Raw genomic sequence first — 23818 nt, 5'->3', positions numbered from 1 at the left:
TCATGATGTAATTAGTCACTACCTCATCGTTGTCGCTGTCAGATGATGCATCTAAAGTTGTTGACCTTGCTTTGACGTCTAGTCTCCTCTTAATTTGGAAAGAATCTGCAAGATTAAGAGTGGGCCAGGGTGCATGTGGGTCATAATTTGGTGTTGGTGATTCTTTCAAGGAGTATCTAGTTCTTGGAGTGGTTCTTTGCTCATGTTTTGTGATTTGATGAGTTGTTTCATGCTCACTGTTGCTGCTGGATAATGAATCGGAAGGTGATGGGGGTCCTATGACATTGAGACGCCTCTTGATTCTGAAAGAATCCTCCAGATCAATTGTAGGCCAGCGTCCATGTGGGTAATAGCTTGGTGTTGATGACGCTATTGTGGAGGACCTGGTTACTTTAGCAAGTTCTTGTTCCTGTTTAGTGATGTCATGAGTTGTTCCATGATCCCTGTTTCTGCTGGATGATGAATATGAAGGTGGCGAAAGTACCTTGACGTTGAGACGCCTCTTGATCCTGAAAGAGTCCTCAAGATCAATTGAGGGCCAAGGTGATTGTGGGTCATAATTTGGTGTTGGAGGTGCTTTAATGGGGTACCGAGTTACATTTCTGGTTTCTTGTTCCGGTTTTGTGATGTAATTACTCACTACCTCATCGCTGTCGCTGTCGGATGATGCATCTAAAGTTGGTGATGTTGCTTTGACGTCTAGTCTCCTCTTAATTTGGAAAGAATCTGCAAGATTAAGAGTGGGCCAGGGTGCATGTGGGTCATAGTTTGGTGTTGGTGATTCTTTCAAGGAGTATCTAGTCCTTGGAGTGGCTCTTTGCTCATGTTTTGTGATTTGACGAGTTGTTTCATGCTGACTGTTGCTGCTGGATAATGAATCGGAAGGTAATGGGGGTCCTTTGACATTGAGACGCCTCTTGATTCTGAAAGAATCCTCCAGATCAATTGTAGGCCAGCGTCCATGTGGGTAATGGCTTTGTGTTGATGACGCTTTTGTGGTGGACCTGGTTACTTTAGCAAGCCCTTGTTCCTGTTTGGTGATGTCATGAGTTGTTCCATAATCTCTGTTTCTGCTGGATGATGAATCTGAAGGTGGCGAAAGTACTTTGACGTTGAGACGCCTCTTGATTCTGAAAGAGTCCTCAAGATCAATTGAGGGCCAAGGTGATTGTGGGTCATAATTTGGTGTTGGAGGTGCTTTAATGGGGTACCTAGTTACATTTCTGGTTTCTTGTTCCGGTTTCATGATGTAATTAGTCACTACCTCATCGTTGTCGCTGTCAGATGATGCATCTAAAGTTGTTGACCTTGCTTTGACGTTTAGTCTCCTCTTAATTTGGAAACAATCTGCAAGATTAAGAGTGGGCCAAGGTGATTGTGGGTCATAATTTGGTGTTGGAGGTGCTTTAATGGGGTACCGAGTTACATTTCTGGTTTCTTGTTCCGGTTTTGTGATGTAATTAGTCATTACATAATCGCTGTCGGATGATGCATCTAAAGTTGTTGATCTTGCTTTGACATCTAGCCCCCTCTTAATTCGGAAAGAATCCTCAAGATCAACAGAGGGCCAGGTTCCTTGTGCATCATAACTTGGTGATACTTTAGATGGAAGCTGTAACATGGTGGTTGTTCTTATGTCCTCAATGTCACGACTCGAGGAAGAATCAGGCAGTGTTGACTTTACATTGAGATGCCTTTCAATGCGAGGAAGTTGCTGAAGGTCGATAGCAGGCCACCTTGTGTCTTTCCCAAGGCCAACGTCTTGCTCTAGAAGCCCTGCTCTGTCAAACCTTTGTGGTGCCTCTGTGAGGTGAATTGATCCATCCTCAGAGTCAGTGCCAGATAAGGAATCTGATCTTCGTAACGGTGCTTTGATATCTGAATATCTCTGCACTGCAATGGTATGCTCAAGATCAAGCACTGGCCTCTGTGTTTGTGAATCAAGTCTCAGCGGTACAGTAACGGGTCGCCTTGTTTCTTCACTGTCACTGCTGGATAAATAAATTGAAGGTGCGACTCCTGCTGTGACCACCATCACTGTCCCGGGCATCTTGCTGAAGCTTGTAGTTTGACGATCTTCTTCACACACTTTAATATCCAAACGTCTCTGGACACGCATGGAATGCTCAAGATCCACTGCAGGCCACCAAAGTTCTGTGTCCTGATCCAGGCCAGGTTCATGTCCACTTTTAGCGTACCTCCTCCTCAAGTCCTCCTCTTCCTGCAGATCAGGGTTGACGGTGTATTCCGAAGGATCGTCGTCGCTCATATATGAACTGGAGTTGGATGAGTCCTTCCTGTTCAGCCTTGGCATAATTTGTCTGGAGTAGTTATAAGATCCGACAGGGCTGCTGGTTCTCGGAGATGTGCTGCGGTCGCTGAACTCAAACTGTTCCTCATCATCCTCTGGTTCTTCTGCTAAAATTCGGCCATTGTTTGGGTGCAGAATGGGCTCAAAGGCAAATCCTGGAGTTTTATTTATGGAAATTGGAGGTAATTTTGTTGAGTTCTGCTGAACAGTGTCCAGCTCTTTTTGGTCTTTGTCAGACAGTGAGGAATCCGACAAACTTCCCCTCCTCTTGAGGTTTTGGTCTGAAAGACCTCTTGTATCCTCTGAATCCCTTCTCTCCAGACTTCTCTCACTTCCTGAATCTCCATCTGTGACCATTTCACATTCATCCACTGTACCGTTTGCTTTTGTTTCACGTTCCTTGTTGTGATATTTAACATTGTTTTCTTCCTGGAAGTCCACTGTGCTGAACGTGACTCTCCTTTCCCTATGAGGCCGCAACTCCTCTGGGTCCTCGCCTGCCGAGTAGGCCTCGTTGTCATATTGTCTCTCCTCGGCTGATGAGACTGGGTTGGATGTTTTCTTCCTGGTGATCCTCTTCCAGAGCATGTCGATGTAAGGTCTTAGGAGAACTCCCAGGATGAAGGCGACCAAAAAGGTGATGAACACAGACAAACACACGGCTAACGTCAAGTCGGACTGTGTCACGGTTTGGCTCCTTTCTCCACCTGTGATTCTTTCAGTTACACTTCGGGCTTTTCTGCTAGTCCCTGCAATATGGAGGTGAAAGACAGACACCACCTGGTAGTCCTCAGACAAACACACATAAAGACCAGTGTTTTTCTCTGTGATGGCACTGACGAGAAGACCAGACTGAGGTTGGTTCGCAGGTACCAAACCAGCGGGTGTCCGCCATAATCCGCCTGGGAATAAGACACATGAGTTTTTTATTTGGTTTCTGACGGTGTGGAGGATTTGTTTAGTCGTTACCTTTTGTGGCACAGGACAGCAGAACCTGGGAATCCCTATGGACCGTCACATCTTGGTGGAGCTTTGGCTCCTTTTCAGCACTCCAACAGTTCAGATCGTCGTCCTCCACTTCGAGAACGTCCACACCGGCAAGAATGGGTGGCGAAGCGCAAACCAAATCCCAGGAGCGTAAGCCTCTGCTCCGGTCTAAAGCCATCCATCTTCTTATGCTACCCATGTTGCAGTCACAGCGCCACCTGTTTCCAGCCAGGTGAACGTCCGCCCCGATGGTGTGTAGAGAGAGGTAGATTGAAGGGTTGAGGCTGGTCAACATGTTGAAGCTCACATTGAGGATCTGCCACGAGGCAAATGTTGGTGAAAGCACAGCTTTTACGAGACACATGAATAGGCTCAACATTGGTACTTGTGTTTCCTTGGCTCTGTTTTTGTTCAGTTCTGTTGTCATGTAGTGTCTGAAACGGTGATTAAAGCATTGTGGTGATCGTTTTTTTAAATGTATTTTTAGAAAGTGGCCAAAAGTAGGAATGTGCATCTGAATGGTGGTGATTGGATTGGATTGGATTGAATCATTGTTTTCAGACATTTAGCGAACTATGAACAATTATGCTTACGAAAAGCTTCTCTGATTGTTTTTGTGTATCTTGATCAAAGAAAACCTTTTTAAGTCAGCCATGGAAAAGGCTAGTCGTTGTGACACATGTTTTGAGGTGGAAGTGGGCCAAAGTAGAGCTAAGAAGTCCATATGTATTTTTGGACTAATTGATCCCTGTCATTTTGACAGTGATGTATTTATAATGACTTTAAATGAACAAATAGTCTCCGCCCCCGGTCTTGAATCTCACCAAGATATGGAGGAAGTGGAAGGGCATGTGGCCATATTGATAATTTCCAATGGCAGTTTCTAACTACTGATTTCTCCAAAACAATTTGATAACATTGAAAATGCAAACTAATGTAATTTTCCTGAAATAAAAAAAAAAAGATCAACTTTTTAGTCACAATTGAACCATCCCAGTCGATGACTGAAGTCCAAATACTGTACGTTCCTTGCCAAGACTGCAGCCAATCGGGGAGCCAATAGGGATTACTGTGCAGATGCAAGATTTAATATCAAAATCGAACCGGTATCGCCCGATACTGACACATTAGACATGATACTACCATTGTATTATGTGCTTATTTACCTTGAGCTGTTGTAAATGTCGGAAGGCGTCCGAGTGCAAGCTGCTGATAAGGTTGTGTTGGAGGTGAAGCTCCCTCAGCCTTCGCAAGTTGTCCAGTTCTCCAAGCTGGATGGTGGTGATGCTGTTGAATGACAGGCGCAGAATCTCCAAGGTCTCCAAAGCACTCAAGCCTTTCGAGCACAGCAGACCGTGAAGACGAAAAGGTTCATCACTGGATGCACAAACTCCACAAGCGTACTGTAGTTTGCTCGTTCTTTGGACTTTTTTTGGAATTAATGATGATCACCACTGAGTAGGAAACAACTTATGGCTGGGCTGGACTTTATCAGTTCTTCGACAAAAATACGCAGTTTTTCAAAACCTCCAGTCAATCAATTTTCAGGATTTGGAGAGACTGTTAAATGTGTGTTTTTTTTAATTCTCTTAGCCTCTGCAGAGCCGTTAGATGACATGGTGAAAAAAACCATTTGTCTTCACTCACCAAGCATTTTTATATATACTTTTAAACCCTTCCCTAATCATAGTTTTACACCTAAAACTACTTTTATACCAAAACATTTGCTTCTCCCCCCCTTTTTTTTTCGACACCCAACCCAAGACACCTCGCCACCCTTTTTGTTGTTGTTTAAAAAAATAAAATAAAAATCCAACCCCTATTTTTTTTTTTCTCATACCGAACATTTTTCCCCTGGTTTTACTTTTAGGCGTCTCACTCAATCTCACAAATAACATAAAAAGACCCCAGTTTCTCCAGTTTTTATTAGAATTGATTCTCCCCCAAAATTTGCTGATTAGTTTTGAGCCTAGCTCGAATCAAAATGAACTTCTAACCACATATGAGGCATCATATGAGCCTCAGAGGCTCTTCTGAAAGCCTTCTGGTTGTTCCAAAGTCAAGGCTTAAAACTAAATGCGATGTCAAATTCTGCATCAGAGTGGTCAACTTTGGATCGCCGCACATTAGGAGCTGAGATGGGTGAGTGAAATCTTTCAAATCACTCACTTTGGTTTGTATGTGATGCCACCATCTTCTTCCTTCCCTTATTTTACACGTAAACCTGTTGTTTGGCCTTGGGGGAGGTCTGTTTTCTCTTTGAGTGCCATAACTTTTGAACACCGTGATCCTGTGTACCTAATGAAGCATTTACGACTCTTGTGACTCACCCCGTGGTAGTCGTCGCAGCTGATTCCTCTCCACAGATAACAGGTGGAGGTTAGGTGCCCATGAGGCGCACCCTCGGCCCTGGACGCGCCCGTGGATGCAGAGTGACAGGCGCGCAATGCTGTTGTTAGCCAAGCTTAGGCTGCGTAGCCGAGGGAGCGTCCGACGCAGCAGCGCCACCCGTTCGAGGCCGTTGTGAGAGACGTCCAGATGGACCACAGAGTCTGGAATTTTTGGCATAGTCCAGAGGCCTGCCAAGGAGCAGTTCAATACGGAGGTCCCTCGGCACGAGCAGGACGGCGGGCAAATCAGCGAGTGGCAACGGAGCACGAAGCAGGTGAGCAACAGCACCGAAACGATCGGAACCCGAGCCATCTTAATCATCCACACCGACCATCCGCGCTGCGCAATTGAAGTGCTTGAAACTTGACGGCCAAAGTCTGCTCGAGTACGAACCCGCCCAAAGACGCCGTTCAATCATTTACGTGCAGTTAATGCCTCACTGTCTTCCCCTTTTACGTCGGAGATAAGTGCGTTCCTGACGGCCGAGCCCGGATTCTATTCCATCATAAAAGGCCGTCGTTTTCAAATGGAGCACGCGCACGCCCCGAGACCTTTAATCAAAACACAAGATAAGAGGCAGCAGCACGCTGACACGCCACGTTTTATTTCAAACAAACACACCACAATGTTGTCAAGCAAATGTTACACATTTTCCCATCGATCCTCATTGAGATTGTACAAAATCCAAATAATTTTGTAGTATTAACCCCCCTGCTATGTTTTGGTTCTTGAGAAATTTCTTGGGTTAACATGCTTGTGCTGGATATGTTTAGTCATTAAAAAAAGAAAAAAAATGTGCTGGATATTTTTAGACATAAACAAAATCCAAACACAATGGATATAAAAATTTGACACATCTCTGTTCAAATACCAAGCTTTTGTGAAGCGAGACCAAGATGAGGCATTTAAAAACATTTTCCTCCATTAATGTGACCTATACTCAGCTTAACTGATGAAAAAATATTTTAAAGGGGGGGGGGGGGTAAATTAAAATAAACAAATGAAATTATATCATTGGAGTTATGGGGCTGCGCAGAATTAACCAACCACATTCACTTTCTTTTACCGAGTCAGCATACACCCGGAACCATTTAAAGTATCTTTGATTAACCTCAAGTGAACTCCAGATGTTCTAGTAGGCTTTTTTCTGACATTTTCTTTAAAATCGTGCTATTTTAATTGCCACAAAAATCTGGCATTTGAATAGGGTCGTGAAGATTTTTTTAATAGAACAAAAATAAGGCCATCAGGAGAATTTTTATTTAAAAAAAAATATTTTCTTCGATTTTTTTTGAGACACCTTGATTTGACCTACAAAATAAAATACAATTTAAAAATATGATAAAATCCATCAATGAACTATTTTTTTTAAACTAAGGCAAGCAGTATAAGTGCAGAATGGATCAAATGACACATTTCTTTTTTTTTTTGTTGAAAATGTACAGGTATATAATTTAAAGAACAAAAAAAAAAGGCCCGGAGAGTTTACTTATTTATTTACCGGTAATCTGATGTTTCCTTTTAGGATCCAAATATGTTTTTCTTTTTAACGGATCAATTTGACCCGCAGTATAACAGGAGGGGTGAATTGATCGATTAACCGCATCGTACCTGTGAGAGCCGTGTGCAACATTTTGACCGTATGAGCTCATTAAGATTCCACAGATGTCTGGCGAGTGTAAAGCACAATCTATCTTTTCTATATGAAACTCTTTTCGCGAAGCCAATGTAATGATTGACAGCTTGAGATCTTTGAGCATGACTGCAGTGCATAAATCCTACTAATCACTTAGTGGTCAGTAAACACGTCACACACACACGCACACACAGCTGCCAAATAAGTCCCTGTGAAACCCTCAAGGATATAAATAATAATAATAAAAATACTGGATGGTAAAACAAAACACTGCATCTTCCAAACGCCTGTGATCATGTAATCCATGACTACAGTTTTTTTCCCCCTTCTTTTTGTGATAGGGAGGCATGGGTTGGGGTTACAGTCCTTGGTGGGTGTTTCGGCACGGGTTGTCTGAGGTCTGGCAGCCCATATTGGGATACTTGACCTGCACGCGGAACAGCGTGCCGTCGACGCACATGCACAGCTTGTAGCGCTCCACGCCCTCGTCGAAGTAGATGTCGCCCGCCGAGTTGGGGATGCGCGTGGCGTTGAACATGACCGAGCCGTTCAGCACGATGCTGTTTTCCTACGAGCAAGGACACGTTTACATTTTACGTACAGAGAAGCTCAGAAACAGCTGCGAGGGTTTTAATGTGACACGACTGCGTGCGCGTCGACTTACGGCTCTGAGCTCAATGTCGCCGCCCATTCGGAACTCGACGGTGCGGCCCATGATGTTGACGCCCTCGTTGCCGCGTATGATGGCCTTGCCGTCCCCGCGGATGTTCAGGTCCGACGCGGCATTGCTGGTGATCTGGTGGCGAGACCATACGTACCAGTTGGAACTAATGTACATGTAGCAAGGACTAAAAGTTCCTTCAGATCAGAACCAGGAACTTTTTGAGGAACCTTGTATGTTTGGGAACAGAATAACAAGAATCCGCCAATAAAGCCCCCGAATAAGTTGTAATTGCATAAGGTGCCACAAGATGGCAGGAAAGCAGTTCAAACAGAGAGCATCATAAAGCATTAAAAAATATGCAGTCAGGATGTACTGTTGTTACATAAACGCTTATATTCAACAGTGAAATTGTTTAACAGAAAACACCTTCCCCTTATTTTTCATCACCTTAGCTAACAAATGAGCCTAAATAACACATGAGTACAAACTGACGTGACATCAGAGAAACATTTTTTCATGGGAACTTTTTCGGGTCAAATTAGAACCTGAACTTTGTGTACCAAGCACCAAAGGTACCTGGAACCAAAGATGATATCGGATGAGCCTTGCTCAGATTGTTATTGAGAGAGACAATCACCCTTTCGGTGGAGGCCTTCTTGACAGTGAGCACCTTGACTCCTTGGGGAAGGTGGAACTCGTGGTTGTCGTAGTCGGTGCTGAAAAAAGTGGTCTGGGTGCGGGGGTCTGTGAATGATATCCCGGTGTCGCTGACCACTGACGTCTTATCCTTTTCCACGCTCAGCTTGGAGGTGCCCTGCTGGAACACCACCTACAACAACACAATTTGACAATAAAGTTGTATCCAATCCAATCCAAACAAACATTTAAAATTTGGATCAGTGGTCGCTGAACTTTTTGACACAAAGTGGGATCTAAAAAATTAAAACAAGGAGTTCTTAATAACTAACAGCAAATGTATTGAACGAAAAAGCACAGTTCAGCTGTATTTAACATTCAAGTGTAACTGCACTTCAGCTGTAATTCTTAAAAGTACCACTAGAGGGAGCCCGCATGAATCACTGATTTGCTCTTGAGGTGGAGGTTTTCGTTTCCTCTTACCGGGTTGTTGTTGCCAACGATGAGCAGGTCTTGGTCTTTGCGACCCCCGACAGTGCTTTTGTGCAGTGGGTGGACCACGCCCATGTCGGCCTTTTGCTTGAAGCGCAGCAGACCCGATTCGTGGAACTCCATGCTGTCGCATCCGTTTGGACCGATGCGGATCACCGTCCATATGACCAGAGTGATCTGAATGGAACAACAGCAAAGTGGCAGACACATTGGATGGGATGCACACCTGACAAGTGTTGAAAAAAAAAGCCAATCACTGTATTTATTTACCACATTACTGTTTCTAGATATGCCTTTTTTCTTCATTTAAAAAAGGGGCGGGGCACTGCATTTTTGTCACCAGTGTACTCACGATGAGGTTAATCAAAGCGAGGAGGAAGAGGAGCACGATGACGCACACGGCCATGTTGCCCTTGCGCCCGCGAAGACCCGTCTTGTGCAGACGCTCCTCCTCGATTGGCACGTAGCCCGCTTTGAAGTTGCTGTTGTGTTCCTTGTTGGCGCCGCGTCTCTCGATGGCCTTCTCCCGCATGGACTTCTTCACCGGCCCGTTGGCGCTCTCCTGGGGGGGAAAAAAAACAAATGTTAACCCCACATCGTTAAGCCAGATGTGAAAAATCATACTGGGGGGCTGGAAGGTACGGAAAAAAACTAGGACCGCCACTGCTCTGTGGGATATGCATTTCTTCTTTAGACATATGTGAACTTCTATTCTCTAAACTGACAATGGCTCTTTTAAACAATTACACAAATGAATCAATGCAACAGCCCTGTTTAAATTCTCATTAAACTGTGTGCTGATTTGCGTCTATTATGAGACGGACAGCCTGCATGTGCGGCCATCGCTAAAAATACACCCTTCCCAATTTAGCATCAAAACAGATCTATTAAACCGTTACTTATCGGCGCTCTTAGGGTTAGTTCGTCGTCACGCAAGACTGGTAAATGTCAACATTTCCCACCATTTGGCATGCAACACAGCTTTTTATTAAACAATTACGATCCAGAAGGCCAGTGTTTATTACACTGGAATGACAGCGCGCTTGGCTTAAACACGAAGCGTCTCGGGTGCAGCGCACACACGAGCGTAACTGTTCCCTTAGTACACATAAAGTTGTGTCAGAAAAGGAGAAAATAAGAATAAATTTAGACTATAACGGACCTGCTCAGACGCCATGTTGACCCTCCCTCTCTCTCCGACCGGAGTGCGAGTGCGTGGGGGGTGGGACCACCATCAACCGCCTTGGTGTTCTTCTTATCCAAACTTATCGTGTTTTGCGAAATGTATTAACTGCTGTGTCGCTTTAATGCAAAGTACAGAAACAATGAAGTCGCTGTGGTGTCGACGAGAAGATTTCAAATAATGTGAACTTCGTTTCTGGAAGATGGTACGTTCCGATCCAACTAGCCAATGGCAGGAGGATCCCAGAAATAGCAAACCACATTTTATGGACGTTCATAGTTTCCAAAACCCTGACAATAAACTAGACATTGTATTCATTTAATCAAGTTATTTGATGATTTTGAACTGTAAAACGTTATATAATATAATTCTGTGGTTCTTCAAGGCTTTGAGCAACTGCATTAATCTAATGTTAAACGTATCGTCCATCTCATATTCATACTCAGCCGTAGATACAAGGAGACAATATTTCGCCATAAAAAGACAAACTATACAGAAGTTTCCATTTGAGTAATGCTTCTCAAGTGTTTTGTGTCATACCCCTACTAGGAAGGAGAAAACATTTTTTTTCCCTCCCAACTCCCCGCCGCAACAATAAATACTATACCATTTGTCTAGAAAACTGTGAGAAGTACACCTATGGATAGCGGGTATAACCTTATCAACACACACGAACACACAAAAGAGGAAATATTGGTCAAATTACTTCAAAGAATAACTATGTTTCTAGTCTGTCACATAAAAGATTGAAAGTGCGTAAATTTATCGTAAATAAATACATAAATAAATGAGTGACACTGTCACCTACTGTAGTAGGTGCGTAGTTAAACTTTATGTTGCATGGAAAAAATGTTTAGTTTAACATTATTTTTAAATGCATTTAATTATTTACTTAACAGCTGCAAAAAACAAGTGTTTTATGGTCTCCTATTAAATGAGACGAAATGTGTAGAGTCAACAACGCCCCCAAGTGCATTTAGATTTACTTGCAGCTCGGGTGTTTTGTTACAGTTGTTGTTCTTATTCTTGTTATTACGTTTAGTTATTGTATTATTTTCGCTGGTTGAAAACCGCACCGGTGTACTTTTGTTACTAACCTAAGCATTTGGCGTAATTTGAGGGTGTGTCATTTTATTCCTCATTTTTTTGTGTCCATTTTCGATACACACTTGAGGACAGCATCCAAATGGAGCTAATTTTCGTCATGTCACCACTTAAAATGGTGAACTAGTAAACTAACAGGTAAACTACCTTTATGGAATGATTTAAATTGGATTAAAAGCACATCACCGGCCACACATTCTCCGTCTGAGGAGACCAGCTGCTGTGAAATAAAGGCCAGCAGAAGATGACGTGACGTTGCCTCACCTGTAGGCGGGGACAACTCTTTGCGTTTGTTGTTTTTCTTCGTTCACTCTCGAAAACGGAGAGTTTTTTTTTGTTTGTTTTGTTATTCTTGCTTCTCCAAGGAGCACAGATATGGCGGATGCTTTAAACGCCCTGCTAACTCAGTCCTGTTTCAGAGTTTTACAGGACAGGTTGGAGAAATGGCAAAGAGAGTATCATGTAAGTTCCTTAAGAATTTAAACTTCACGCTAACCTGACATAGGGCTGTATACGTCATGATGTATAGACGTAATGGCGCTGGCCTTGCGTCATGGTATGACTTCAAATGACATATGAACTCGTGTTTTTAGTGTGCCGTAAAATATTTTTAAAGTCACAAAATACGGTTATTTAGCACTTTATTCATTTTCAATTTGAGTTTGGTTGTTATAGGAACACGTCTCCATGGCCTCCGAGTGACGTTTCCCAAAGAGCACATTTAAAGATGGTTCACTCTCGGCTACTTCCTGTTTTGTTCATGCAAAACCGAAAGTGATTTTGTCAATATTATTTCTAGTGTTTTGTTTGCTAAAAAGTAAGGTAATTATTGCAACTATCGGGACAATAGACTGAATACAAATTATATACGTTTTTATCTTTTGTCCGGAGACACTAGCCATAAAGATAACAAAATGTTAGCAGGTTAGGCTACAAATCATCCTGTCATCAACTCGTACACGTTATGAGTTATCGCGGGATACACAAAAAAGGCCACTAACGTATTTTACAGATTGGTACGTGATATTCCGCCTATAGTTGATTAATAGTCTTCAATCATGTTTTCATATTTTTGTGATGTGGGAGGGAACTAAAGTACCTCGAGAAAATCCACGCAAGCACGGTTTTAACAATGCAGAAATGTAAATCAGGGGGTTTGCCCTCAATGATTCTTCGTTGAAGATAAGAAAAAATGAAATGGGAAAAAAAAAACATTACATGTTGTAATGACATTCAGTTATAATTTTCATTGTATAGATCTGTACTGTTTCTAGTATTTTTGTGTGTTAAACATCACCAATATATCAGCATTTAAAAAAAACCCTCTATGGTCAATTCAATCAAAAGTCAACACTATTATGTTCTCTCTCTCTCTCTTTCCTTCTTTCTTTCATGAGAGCAATGTTTGTGCTCCCCAAGGTGATTTCCTGTGAAGAGAACATGAATCGATGCTGTGAGATGATGGAATTTACGGCCAAAATCCAAGGACAGCTTTTTGCGATTCTTAATTCGGTTGCTGCTGAAGGTAACCACTCTACATAAGGTGTTGTGGATATAAAAACTCTACACACCCCTGTCCAAATACTAGATTCATCCATCCATCCATTCGGCCAGGCAGCCAGTCAGCTAGCCATCCAGCCAAACCATCTGTTGAGAATATTTTTTCAAAGTTGAGTTATACAGTTTATAAGTCACATGAAGGAGGGAACCATTTTGAAATGCTTTAGCTGGGTTTTTAGAATCACATAAATCGGCACATCAACTGGGGTATGTCGACTTCATATCCACTGTATCTATATGCGTATTAACTGTCTGACACCCATTCTCTCCCTGTGACTCAGGTCAACACACAGATGGAGTTTCCACGCTAAAAACGCGCCTGCTTCCTTGGCTGGGGGCTTGTTTCCCACCCTTGCAACCTCCTGTCCACAAAGACACCGGTTTCAGTCTTTTCCAGGTCACATCAACATTTAAAGTAAACTAATGGCGGATGATGCTAAATGGACACAATTTTGTGCGCTCACCAGGATTTGGCAGAAAAGGAGCGAAAGCTTAAGGAGCTCCCGAGCGGCAACATGAGCGACATGCAGTGGATGGAGTCTCAGCTCTGCTCCACTCGCCTGGAGCTGGACTCTGTTAAGGCAGAGTGAGTCTGGCACATGAGGAAAATAAAGTAAAACTACTCACGCCAGGAAGTTGTTTTTAGAGGGATACTTTCACCTGGTTGTGTTTTATGAGTGTTGCTAGAATTGATAAAGTACCCAGTACCAAGATGGTTGCCCTCTTTGCTATTACTGGTACCATTGTGACTGTGTTAGCATTGCGCTAGCAGAATTAAAAGCACAGTTATATGGTTGCTCATCCACCGTCCAAAAGTGAACACGTGCTGTAGAAGATTAACGAATGGATGGAATGCAGTACTTATAAATGATGTGTTTGTTTTCTCCAGGCTGAATGATGCTCAGAGGGATCTGAACAAGACAAAGAGCAAAACAGCCACCGCCCAACAGACCACTGAAGAGGAACTACTGCAACTGAAAGAAGAGTAACTGAAACACACACAAGTTGCGTTTTATCATGCCCGCCGTGTTATTCTAAGAAACAAAAAACATCAACAACAAAAAGCATAGTGCCCCCTCCCTAAAATTTTGTGAAATAGCGCCTGATAGAAGGAGAGAAAGGACACTGCTCTGGGGGCCTCGTCTAGGAATTTGGAACACATTTCTGTGGTGCAAAATCCCCTTCAGACCTAAAGTTCCAGGAAATATTTCAGGTACTATTAGTTCACGGAACTAATATGTTTCCATCTGCGTTCAGCATTGAGATCCTGCCCTGAAAATAATTACATCCAAATTATTTGGGAAGAGCGAATATGCCGGTCAGCCCGGTGGGGCAGTGGTTATCGCGTTGACCTCTCAGTGCAGAGGTCGTGGGTTCGATCTTGGCTCCGGCCTTCCTTTCTGTGTGGACGTTTCATGTTCTCCCCATTCCTGCGTGGGTTTTCTCCGGGTACTCCGATTCCCTCCCACATTCCAAAAACATGCATGGCAGGCTGATTAAACGCTCCAAATAGTTTTTTCACATTGAGTGTGAGCGTGGATGGTTGTTCGTATCCGTGTGCCCTGCCGGTTCAGGGTGTCCACCGCCAGAAGACGGCTGGGATAGGCTCCAGCACCCCCCGCAACCCGTGTGAGGATAAAGCGGATCGGAAAATGAATGAATATGTCCTTTGAAAGTTCTCAGTTGTGGTTGAGAGTATCTGTTGTGCAAATGTGCTATTAGATGATTTCCCCCTGGCATTGGATTAATCCATAATTTTTTAATTTTTTTTATTTTTTATTTTTAGCTTGAGAGTGGCACACTTACAAAAGGACCTTTACAAGCAGAAATTGGATTCCTATCACGACTATGAGCGTCAGATGTCAAAATTGAGGGATGAAGTGTCATATCTGAGCTCACAGCGGTACAGTATGATCACGCTACTCCACACGCACAATAAAAACTTTCAGTCCATATCCAGTAAATCACTCATGCCTTAAATCACCTTTGTCAGGTTGGCCAGAAGCAATTCCGCGAGGCTTCCGTCGAGCCTCCGCTGCACCTCCACCCCCCTTAGATCCGAGACCACCCCGCGGTCGCAGCTCACCAGCTCCTCCCGCCTCATGCGCGTGGTGTCGCGCTTCAGTGACCTGTACAATGAGGAGCGTAAGGAGGCGCAGTTACAGCTTCAGGGCTACTTGAATGACTTGGAGACGGTCCGGAGGATTATCTTCATTGCCGTAGTGGTAAGAGTCACAATAATAATGTAACTTTCCTTTTATCTTGTTCGAGGCCTATTTTTGGCCACTTGGGAGACATTTTCATGTTTTGTTTTCATGTCGACTGAATGTGTTGGAATATACAATACAAGGTCATCGTGTAACATTTACACTCTCCCACAACGAGGCACTCGATAATGGCTACACCAACCAAGTCGGATTTAAAATGTAAAATCCGCACACTCACAGCTGACTACGAGGCACTCTAAAGTCACTATGACAGTCGACCGTGAAGGGCAGATGCCTTATATGACTTTGATTTCTTTTTTTTTAACCCTTCCAATTTCAGTCTGTTAGCACAATGCTTGGGTTGTAAAACAACATCAACATTGACATTTGTACATATGAGGTGTGCCCTAAATTCTCCATATTCCAAAACAGGAGTTTTCCCATTCACTGCAGTCCAGAAAGAGGTTTTAACATGTACCGGTATTTGTTTGTTGTGTGTCGTCACACATCAGGAGTCCTTCAAAGCAGCGAAACTGGCTCACCGTCTCTTCAGGCTGCGCGCTCGCAAAAGTTTATCCTCATGTCACTTTGGGCCCGAAAGCCTGGAAGACACTGTGGTGGACTACATTGTCCGAAACCAGGACCTCTACGATGTAGAGAACAGCGTCGAGGTAAAAAGGAACAGAAATATGTCATGCATCATCAGAGGCTAGTGTGCACCTGCGACTTTTGTGTTCAACCCGCAACAGGAAGTACTTAGCGCCATGAACCTCAACCCTCGCATCGCCTGCATCCCAAAAGTCAACTTTTCCGTGGCCGGCCCGTTGATTCGGGAGACGTGCAAGTTGGCCTTCACCATGCAGACGTTGGACCCGCCCATCGACTTGGCCTTTGCCAGTGACGGGGAACTTTTCATCAGCAACAAGTATGCCGCCAAAGTACAAAACAACTAGCATGCGGAGTAGATCAAAAGGAGTAGCTCATGCTAAGGAAGTTAGCATTTCCTTCTCCTTTACTTCAGGTTTTATCAGTTTCCCACAAACTGTGAGTGTAGGAAATAAATCGCTGTTCTTGGACCACATTATAACACATTTATAGACTGTCAAGTACTAACAGTAAGATATGGTGACATAAAAAAAAGGTCATATTAAAAAAAAAACATAAAATAAAATCTGCAACACCCATCCAAAATTTTTTGGTGGAATTTTTAAAACCTATTAAAAAAAAAAATACTGAACAGTGAATCATTTGATTCAGAACTCCAGACACTTGTGAAAGTACAATCATCGAATCCTCTCTTCCCGACAGGTACCGTCGCAGCCCCGACTCGGACCTCTCGGCCCAGTTGGTCTCGTACCACGTGTGGCCCGCTCTGATGCAGGGTGGCACCGTGCGCGCCAAGGGCGAAGTCGTGACCAAGAAAGGAGCTGTGGTACTTGAAAGTAACCCGAGTGCCAGTTAAGATAGTGACACTCTGACGTTGTGATCTGTCTTCATATTTGTTTCCAGTGGAGCAGAAGTCCAATCAGTTTCATGCGCTCCCAGTCTCTCAGTCCAACTCGCAATCTCGTAAGTGTCCATAATGGTACCGATCGCATTTTTTCAAATAGTCTCCCTGCTCTCTGTAGAGGCTCGAAACCTCCTTTGGAATGCTATCTGCCATAAGACTCGCCTATGCATGCTTCACTATTCACAAATCCACCCACAGTAAACCCTGTTCATTTTTTAAATATAGTTGCACCTCTCCCCACACTTAAAACACACTTCAACGTGTTAAAAGACTTTTGAAAATATTCCGTAGTGCCTGGGAGACTATTGTATAGTATCATTAAAAGGGGTGGCGGAGGGGGAAGAAGCCTCTCATGGACAAGTGTTCAAATCAGTGGCAGTTTTGTCGGTTAAAGTTTACTTTAAATCTAACGCATAAAATACACAAGAATTAGACATTGTCTAATTTTCAACAGCACAATCCAGACCCCGACCAGTTAATTTCATCAAATGAAAGTCAGCTAGCTTCATGCTATAACAGCACAACACGTAACACCATAGACGACAATTAGCATAGAATGAAAGTCAGCTAGCTTCATGCTATAACAGCACAACACGTAACACCATAGACGACAGTTAGCATAGAATGAACGTCAGCTAGCTTCATGCTATAACAGCACAACACGTAACACCATAGACGACAGTTAGCATAGAATGAAAGTCAGCTAGCTTCATGCTATAACAGCACAACACGTAACACCATAGACGACAGTTAGCATAGAATGAAAGTCAGCTAGCTTCATGCTATAACAGCACAACACGTAACACCATAGACGACAGTTAGCATACAATGAAAGTCAGCTAGCTTCATGCTATAACAGCACAACACGTAACACCATAGACGACAGTTAGCATAGAATGAAAGTCAGCTAGCTTCATGCTATAACAGCACAACACGTAACACCATAGACGACAGTTGGCATAGATGTTACGTTTACAGTACATGTCGATGGATGTCAGATTTAAAATAATATTTTGTCCTATTAGATTCATGGCTATAAGTGTTACCATGCCCATCTAATCTGCCCAGAGTCTTTGGAATTAGTAGTGCTCTCTTGTAGAGTTTAAACTATTTTAGCAACGGGACTGTAGATGGTAGAGTAGCATGCTGTTCCTGTCTGCGTTTTTATATTTTCAATAGTAGTGATGGCTTTTATAACTGTGACATGAGATTACGTTCTTTCTAATACGCATATTTCTAATACTTTTTGGCTGAAGTCTCCCTTTGCTCTTGACTTGATGTTTCCAGACATTTAACGAAGGGAGAAGCTTGTCTCCGGACGCTCTCTCCGCCAGCTGTCTGTGAATTATTTTGGGAACCATGACGGGAAGTAGATTTTGACCACGCAGGATTAAAAAAAAAAAACGGATTGGACTGGTCAGTTTACATCTCACGCAAGAAAATATCTGCCGCACTTTGCATCCGTGTGACCGGAGGCCGCACAGTAAGTGGAGGCAAGCTAGCTTGGCAGTTATGTTAACGGCTACTCGGTGCTAAAGTCATTAGGCATTTTTTTTTGTCCATCTTAGGGTCCATGTAATTGTGCACTCTTCATATGAACCTTGAGCTGGATACGAAGGCTAGCTAATTAATGCTCAAACGGCTACTTTAACCTCTCCAGTATCACAGTATGCAGTATGTATAATTTGTCTTTGTTTTATTTCCCCTTCATTGTTTTGATGCAAAGTGCCCACAATATGCATTACCTCACTTATGATGTAAATAGCTTGTGAATTAACATGTCATTTAGGAATCCACAGTACTGCATTTTTGGCCACGTAGACGTAATACGTTTAGCTTGCTGTCAAGCTAGGTGCAGTAGCGTGAACGTACCACTTTTATAAGGATTTTTGTGTGCTTTTTAGTTTTGGGGGTGGGGGTTGAAGGGGGGGGGGTCAATAAAAATGTCAACCTTCTTTCCAAACTTTATTGAGGTAATTATTTTATGTTGGAAAATGTCACAACAATGTTTCGATTAATAGTATTGAATTGTTCTGATTGTCGCTATATATGTCATGACGTAATTTATAGTAACTACACGAAATAATTATTTTCTAATCCGAAATTGAATAAGGAATCAGTCTTTCCACGATGCTGGAGGTTCAGTTTATTATTTCAACAGCAGGTGGTGCTGCTCCATCAAAAGAGGCCAAGAAAATGGGCACGTCATTAAATTTCATTTATTTTCTTTGCTAAATAAGAAGTGGAAAGTAGAGATGTCTGTCGTCAAGGCTGTAAAAGTAAAAAGCCGTGAAATAGTAAACACAGTTACCGATTGCTCAGCTGTGCACTCGACTCCAAATTTCACATATGGTATCTTGTTTTTTATGATTTTGTGTGACTGGGAATGGACGACGGTGTCCCTGGCACCGTTTTTGCGACAATTGTCATTAATTATAATAATGAAAGAAAGGCAGATCACAGTGCAACCAACGTGTGTCACTTTCCACTTGGCCATTTCAAACACGTCATTACAGCCGCTGAGGCGGTCATGACCCGGCTGCCGGACGTAAACTTGTTCTGACCGGGCGGTGTTTCTTCCTCGGTGAGTGTCCGCTCGGTTTAGATCAGTGGACTGCTGCGGCTTGACGGTAGTTGATGGTGAACGCTCAAAAAGTAAAACACAGCTGGAGTTGCTGTGATGCATGCCAATAGCGCTCGTTTAATGCGGGCAGCGTTGGGGGTCATAGGTCACCTGTGCGGGTGTGAGCCTCCAAAGTTACTCCATGGCCAGGACGTGTTCACGTTTCGAGCTGATGTGGTGTTGGCATGAAAAAAACAAAGTGTGTGTGTGTGTGGGGGGGCATGTATAGTATGTTCTGAGAAAGTAAATTTTATTTCTCCTGTGAAGTAATGAACATGACAATCAGCCTCCCGTGTTTTTTTTTTCTCCTGGGACGTACCGAGAAACCTTCCATGACGCATCGCCTACACACACACACACACACACACACACACACACACACACACACGTTTGCTGAACACTTGACGGACCGGGTGACCTGCAGCAGACAAGCGACTGATGGACTCATTACAATGCAGTTATGTAATGATGGCGGCTCCCTCACAAAGTCCTCACTTGATCCCGTAACCTTGTTTTACACCCTCATTCAAAATCTTACGCCAAGTTGAAAACATTAACTCTCATTTGGAAAAGGCGTTTTTAGCCCCCACAAAAAAACGACCTTGTATAATAATTTTTTTTTTCAAGATGGCGCCTGAGTAGGCAGCCTTTGGCAAGTGCTCTTCGAGAGCCTTTCTTTTTTGTTCTTTTTTGCTGTTTTTGTCTTTTGTTTTGTCACATGTTGTTTGTTGTTTCATCGTGTGGACCTGATATGGACTGTTTTCAGCGCTTTTTGGCCACGACATTCGTCAAAGGAGCAGTATCTGTGCTTGGTGTTTGCGCCTTCTCGGCAGCACGCCTGTACCAGCACAGATTTTGATTGGGAGGAATGTCGGCGCCATTGACTGTCGGTGCTGGACAGACCTGGGGCGCTTGTGTTTTTTGCGCCTGTAATGGGCAGCATTTTTCACAACCCCGATTTGTTCAGTGGTTATGTCGGCGCTGTTGGACAGTCGGCGTTGGTGCGGCTGGATGGATGGCTGCTGAAGTTGAGGATGAGGAGAGAGGAGCGTTGGCGCAGAGCGCCGATGCGTATTTGGAACCGTGAGTCGCCGCTTGGAATTGAAATGGATTTCCATGGGACAGGAGAAGTGAACCAATCTCTTTTTTTGTCAATGGATGCTACAGCTTCTTGTTGACTTTGAAACTTAGCTTGTAGCCGACGTGTGCACATTTTGAGCATGACGTCTCTGATCCACTGGTTAAAGGACACTTTGATTCTCTCCTCTTTCATCTCAAACTGCTTCAAACAACAAAGCGTGTGACGGAAAAGTGGTTATGACTGCACGACTGTCTGTGTTTTATGTTTTGTGTTGTGTTTATTATTTTACTTTATGTGAACTGTTTTGTTAAGCGCTTTGTTACAGCTGCCGCTGTTGTGAAAGCGCTATATAAATCAGCATGTATTGTATTGTATTGTATTGTAATAAGGTGTTTTTAGCCAAAAAAAACAACCATGTGTAGTAAGGCGTTTTGAGCCCCAAAAAACGACCATGTATAGTAAGGCGTTTTTAGCCCCCCAAAAAACGACCATGTATAGTAAGCCGTCTTTAGCCAAAAAAAAAACCGACCATGTACAGTAAGGCGTTTTTAGACGAAAAAAACGACCATGTATAGTAAGGCGTTTTTAGCCGAAAAAAACGACCATGTATAGTAAGGCGTTTTTAGCCGTAAAAAACGACCATGTATAGTAAGGCGTTTTTCAACGTAAAAAAACAACCATGTGTAGTAAGGCGTTTTGAGCCGAAAAAAACAACCATGTATAGTAAGGGGTTTTTAGCCAAAAATAACGACCATGTATAGTAAGCCGTTTTTAGCCGACAAAAACGACCATGTATAGTAAGGCATTTTTAGCCGAAAAAAACACGACCATGTATAGTAAGGCGTTTTTAGCCCAAAAAAAGACCATGTATAGTAAGGCATTTTTAGCCCAAAAAAACGACCATGTATAGTAAGCCGTTTTTAGCCCCAAAAAACGACCATGTATAGTAAGGCGTTTTTAGCCGTAAAAAACGACCATGTATAGTAAGGCGTTTTTAGCCGTAAAAAACGACCATGTATAGTAAGGCGTTTTTTACCGAAAAGAAAAAAACGACCACGTATAGTTAGGCGTTTTTAATCGAAAAAACCCCGACCATGTATAGTAAGCCGTTTTTAGCCCAAAAAAACGACCATGTATAGTAAGGCGTTTTTAGCCCCCCAAAAAAGGACAATGTATAGTAAGGCATTTTTCAACGTAAAAAATAACCATGTGTAGTAAGGCGTTTTTAACCGAAAAAAACCCGACCATGTATAGTAAGGCGTTTTTAGCTGAAAAAAACGACCATGTATAGTAACGCGTTTTTAAATGAAAAAGAAAACGGCATTTAGGCTATTGGAACAGACACAACGCTGTCACTGGAAAGGGTTTGAACCCGTGCATACTTCTACACTACCGGTGACTGTGACTGGTGCACTATAGGCATATTTGACATGGACTTTCAAGGGTTTCCAAGAAAAAGTATAGAATTTTCAGACGTAACTTGAGTGGGGTTTGAACCAGGGTTGCCTTGATGAATGCCAGCGTGTATACCTCTACACCACCAGTGACTGTGACTTGTTATGCACTATCGGCGTACATGACGTGCACTTTCGAGAGTTTCCAGGAAAAAGTAAGTGCTGTATTTTCACACATAACCGAGCAGGGTTTGAACCGGGGTTGCCTGTACCGAAAGCCAGTGTGTATATCTCTACACTACCAGTTACTGTGAGTTACACTGCACGCACTTTCGAGGGTTTCCAGGTAAGTTGTATTTTCACATAACTGAGCGGGGGTTGAACCCGCTTTGCCTGGACCGAAAGCTGACATGTGTAGCTCAACATTACTCGTGGAGATGGATCGTTTTTTTCGGGCTAAAAACACCTTACTCTACTATGTCGTTTTTTGGGGGGCTAAAAATGACTCACTATACATGGTTGTTTTTTTCGGCCTAGGGGTTAGGGTTGGGGTTAGGCTTAGGGTTAGAGTTAGGGTCAGGGTTAGGGTTGGGTTTAGGATTTAGGGTTAGGGTTAGGGTTACGGTCAGGGTTAGGGTTAGGGTTAGGGTTAGGATTCAGGTCAGGGTTAGGGTTAGGGTTGGGGTTAGGGTCAGGGGTAGGGTTAGGGTTAGGGTCAGAGTTAGGGTTTAGGGGTAGGGTTATGGTTAGGGTCAGGGTTAGGGTTTAGGGTTAGGCTTAGGGTTTAGGTTGGGGTTAGGTTAGGTTTAGGGTTAGGGTCAGGGTCAGGGTTAGGGTTGGGTTTAGGATTTAGGATTTAGGGTTAGGGTTAGGGTTCGGGTTAGGGTTAGGGTTAGGGTTGGGGTTGGGGTTAGGGTCAGGGGTAGGGTTAGGGTTAGGGTCAGAGTTAGGGTTTAGGGGTAGGGTTATGGTTAGGGTCAGGGTTAGGGTTTAGGGTTAGGCTTAGGGTTTAGGTTGGGGTTAGGTTAGGTTTAGGGTTAGGGTCAGGGTTAGGGTTGGGTTTAGGGATTAGGGTCATGGTTAGGGTTAGGGTTGGGTTTAGGGTTAGGTTTAGGGTTAGGGTGAGGGTCAGGGCTAGGGTTTAGGGTTAGGGTTAGGGTTTAGGGTTTAGGGTTAGGGTTGGGGTTAGGGTTAGGGTTAGGGTCAGGGGTAGGGTTAGGATTTAGGGTTAGGATTTAGGGTTAGGGTTGGGTTTAGGGTTAGGGTTTAGGGTTGGGTTAGGGTTTAGGGTTGGGGTTAAGGTCAGGGTTAGGGTCAGGGCTAGGGTTTAGGGTTAGAGGTTAGGTTAGGGTTAGGGTTGGGGTTCGGGTCAGGGTTGGGTTTATGGTTAGGGTTAAGGTTCGGGTCAGGGTTAGGGTTAAGGTTCGGGTCAGGGTTAGGGTTGGGTTTAGGGTTAGGGTCAGGGTTAGGGTTAGGGGTTAGGGTCAGGGCTAGGGTTTAGGGTTAGGCTTAGGGGTTAGGTTAGGTTCAGGGTTGGGATTAGGGTTTAGGGTCAAGTGTAGGGTTAAGGGTCAGGGTTAGTGTTAGGGTTGAGTTTAGGGTTTAGGGTTAGGTTTAGTGTTAGTGATAGGGTTGGGGTTAGGGTCAGGGTTAGGGTTGGGTTTAAGGTTTAGGGGTAGGGTTAAGGGTTAGGGTTAGGTTGGGTAGGGTTAAGTTAGGTTAGGTTTAGGGGTTAGGGTCAGGGCTAAGGTTTAGGGTTAGGGTTTAGGGTCAGGGGTAGGGTTAAGGGTTAGGATTAGGATTAGGGTTAGGGTTGGGTTTAGGGACTAGGTTAGGTTAGGTTTAGGGTTACGGTTGGGGTTAGGGGTTCGGGTCAGGGGTAGGGCTAGGGGTAGGGTTAGGGTTCAGGTCAGGGTTAGGGTTGGGTTTAGGTTTAGGGTTCGGGTCAGGGGTAGGGTTAGGGTCAGGGTTAGGGTTTAGGGTTAGGCTTAGGGATAGGGGTTAGGTTAGGTTAAGGGTTGGGTTTAGGGTTAGGGGTA

General features: G+C 43.6%; 2 protein-coding genes across 4 annotated transcripts; one reads left to right on the top strand and one right to left on the bottom strand.

Annotated features, from left to right (window-relative positions):
- Positions 1–6272: 6272 nt before the first annotated feature.
- sgcb (sarcoglycan, beta (dystrophin-associated glycoprotein)) lies at positions 6273–10462 on the bottom strand. Its single transcript, XM_052072727.1, has 6 exons — positions 10280–10462; positions 9470–9679; positions 9109–9294; positions 8627–8818; positions 7990–8121; positions 6273–7893 (listed from the first exon to the last, which is right to left on the bottom strand). The coding sequence occupies exons 1-6, from the start codon at positions 10292–10294 to the stop codon at positions 7684–7686; spliced, it is 945 nt and encodes a 314-aa protein (XP_051928687.1). The 5' UTR covers positions 10295–10462; the 3' UTR covers positions 6273–7683.
- An 881-nt stretch (positions 10463–11343) lies between these two features.
- spata18 (spermatogenesis associated 18) lies at positions 11344–18594 on the top strand. Of its 3 annotated transcripts, XM_052073140.1 has the most exons (12): positions 11346–11866; positions 12824–12929; positions 13246–13361; positions 13432–13550; positions 13854–13949; positions 14751–14867; positions 14958–15189; positions 15684–15842; positions 15921–16096; positions 16480–16603; positions 16681–16740; positions 17969–18594. In XM_052073140.1, the coding sequence occupies exons 1-12, from the start codon at positions 11780–11782 to the stop codon at positions 18023–18025; spliced, it is 1449 nt and encodes a 482-aa protein (XP_051929100.1). In that variant the 5' UTR covers positions 11346–11779; the 3' UTR covers positions 18026–18594. The 3 variants fall into 3 exon arrangements, with proteins under 3 accessions (XP_051929099.1, XP_051929102.1, XP_051929100.1); XM_052073139.1 differs by lacking the exon at positions 17969–18594 and having other exon boundaries at positions 11344–11866; positions 16681–17246; XM_052073142.1 differs by lacking the exon at positions 17969–18594 and having other exon boundaries at positions 11345–11866; positions 12802–12929; positions 16681–17246.
- The last annotated feature ends 5224 nt before the right edge of the window (positions 18595–23818 follow it).

Source organism: Hippocampus zosterae, chromosome 8 (assembly GCF_025434085.1).
Source record: "Hippocampus zosterae strain Florida chromosome 8, ASM2543408v3, whole genome shotgun sequence".
NCBI lineage: Eukaryota > Metazoa > Chordata > Actinopteri > Syngnathiformes > Syngnathidae > Hippocampus > Hippocampus zosterae.
This window is presented reverse-complemented; position numbering and strand designations above follow the sequence as displayed.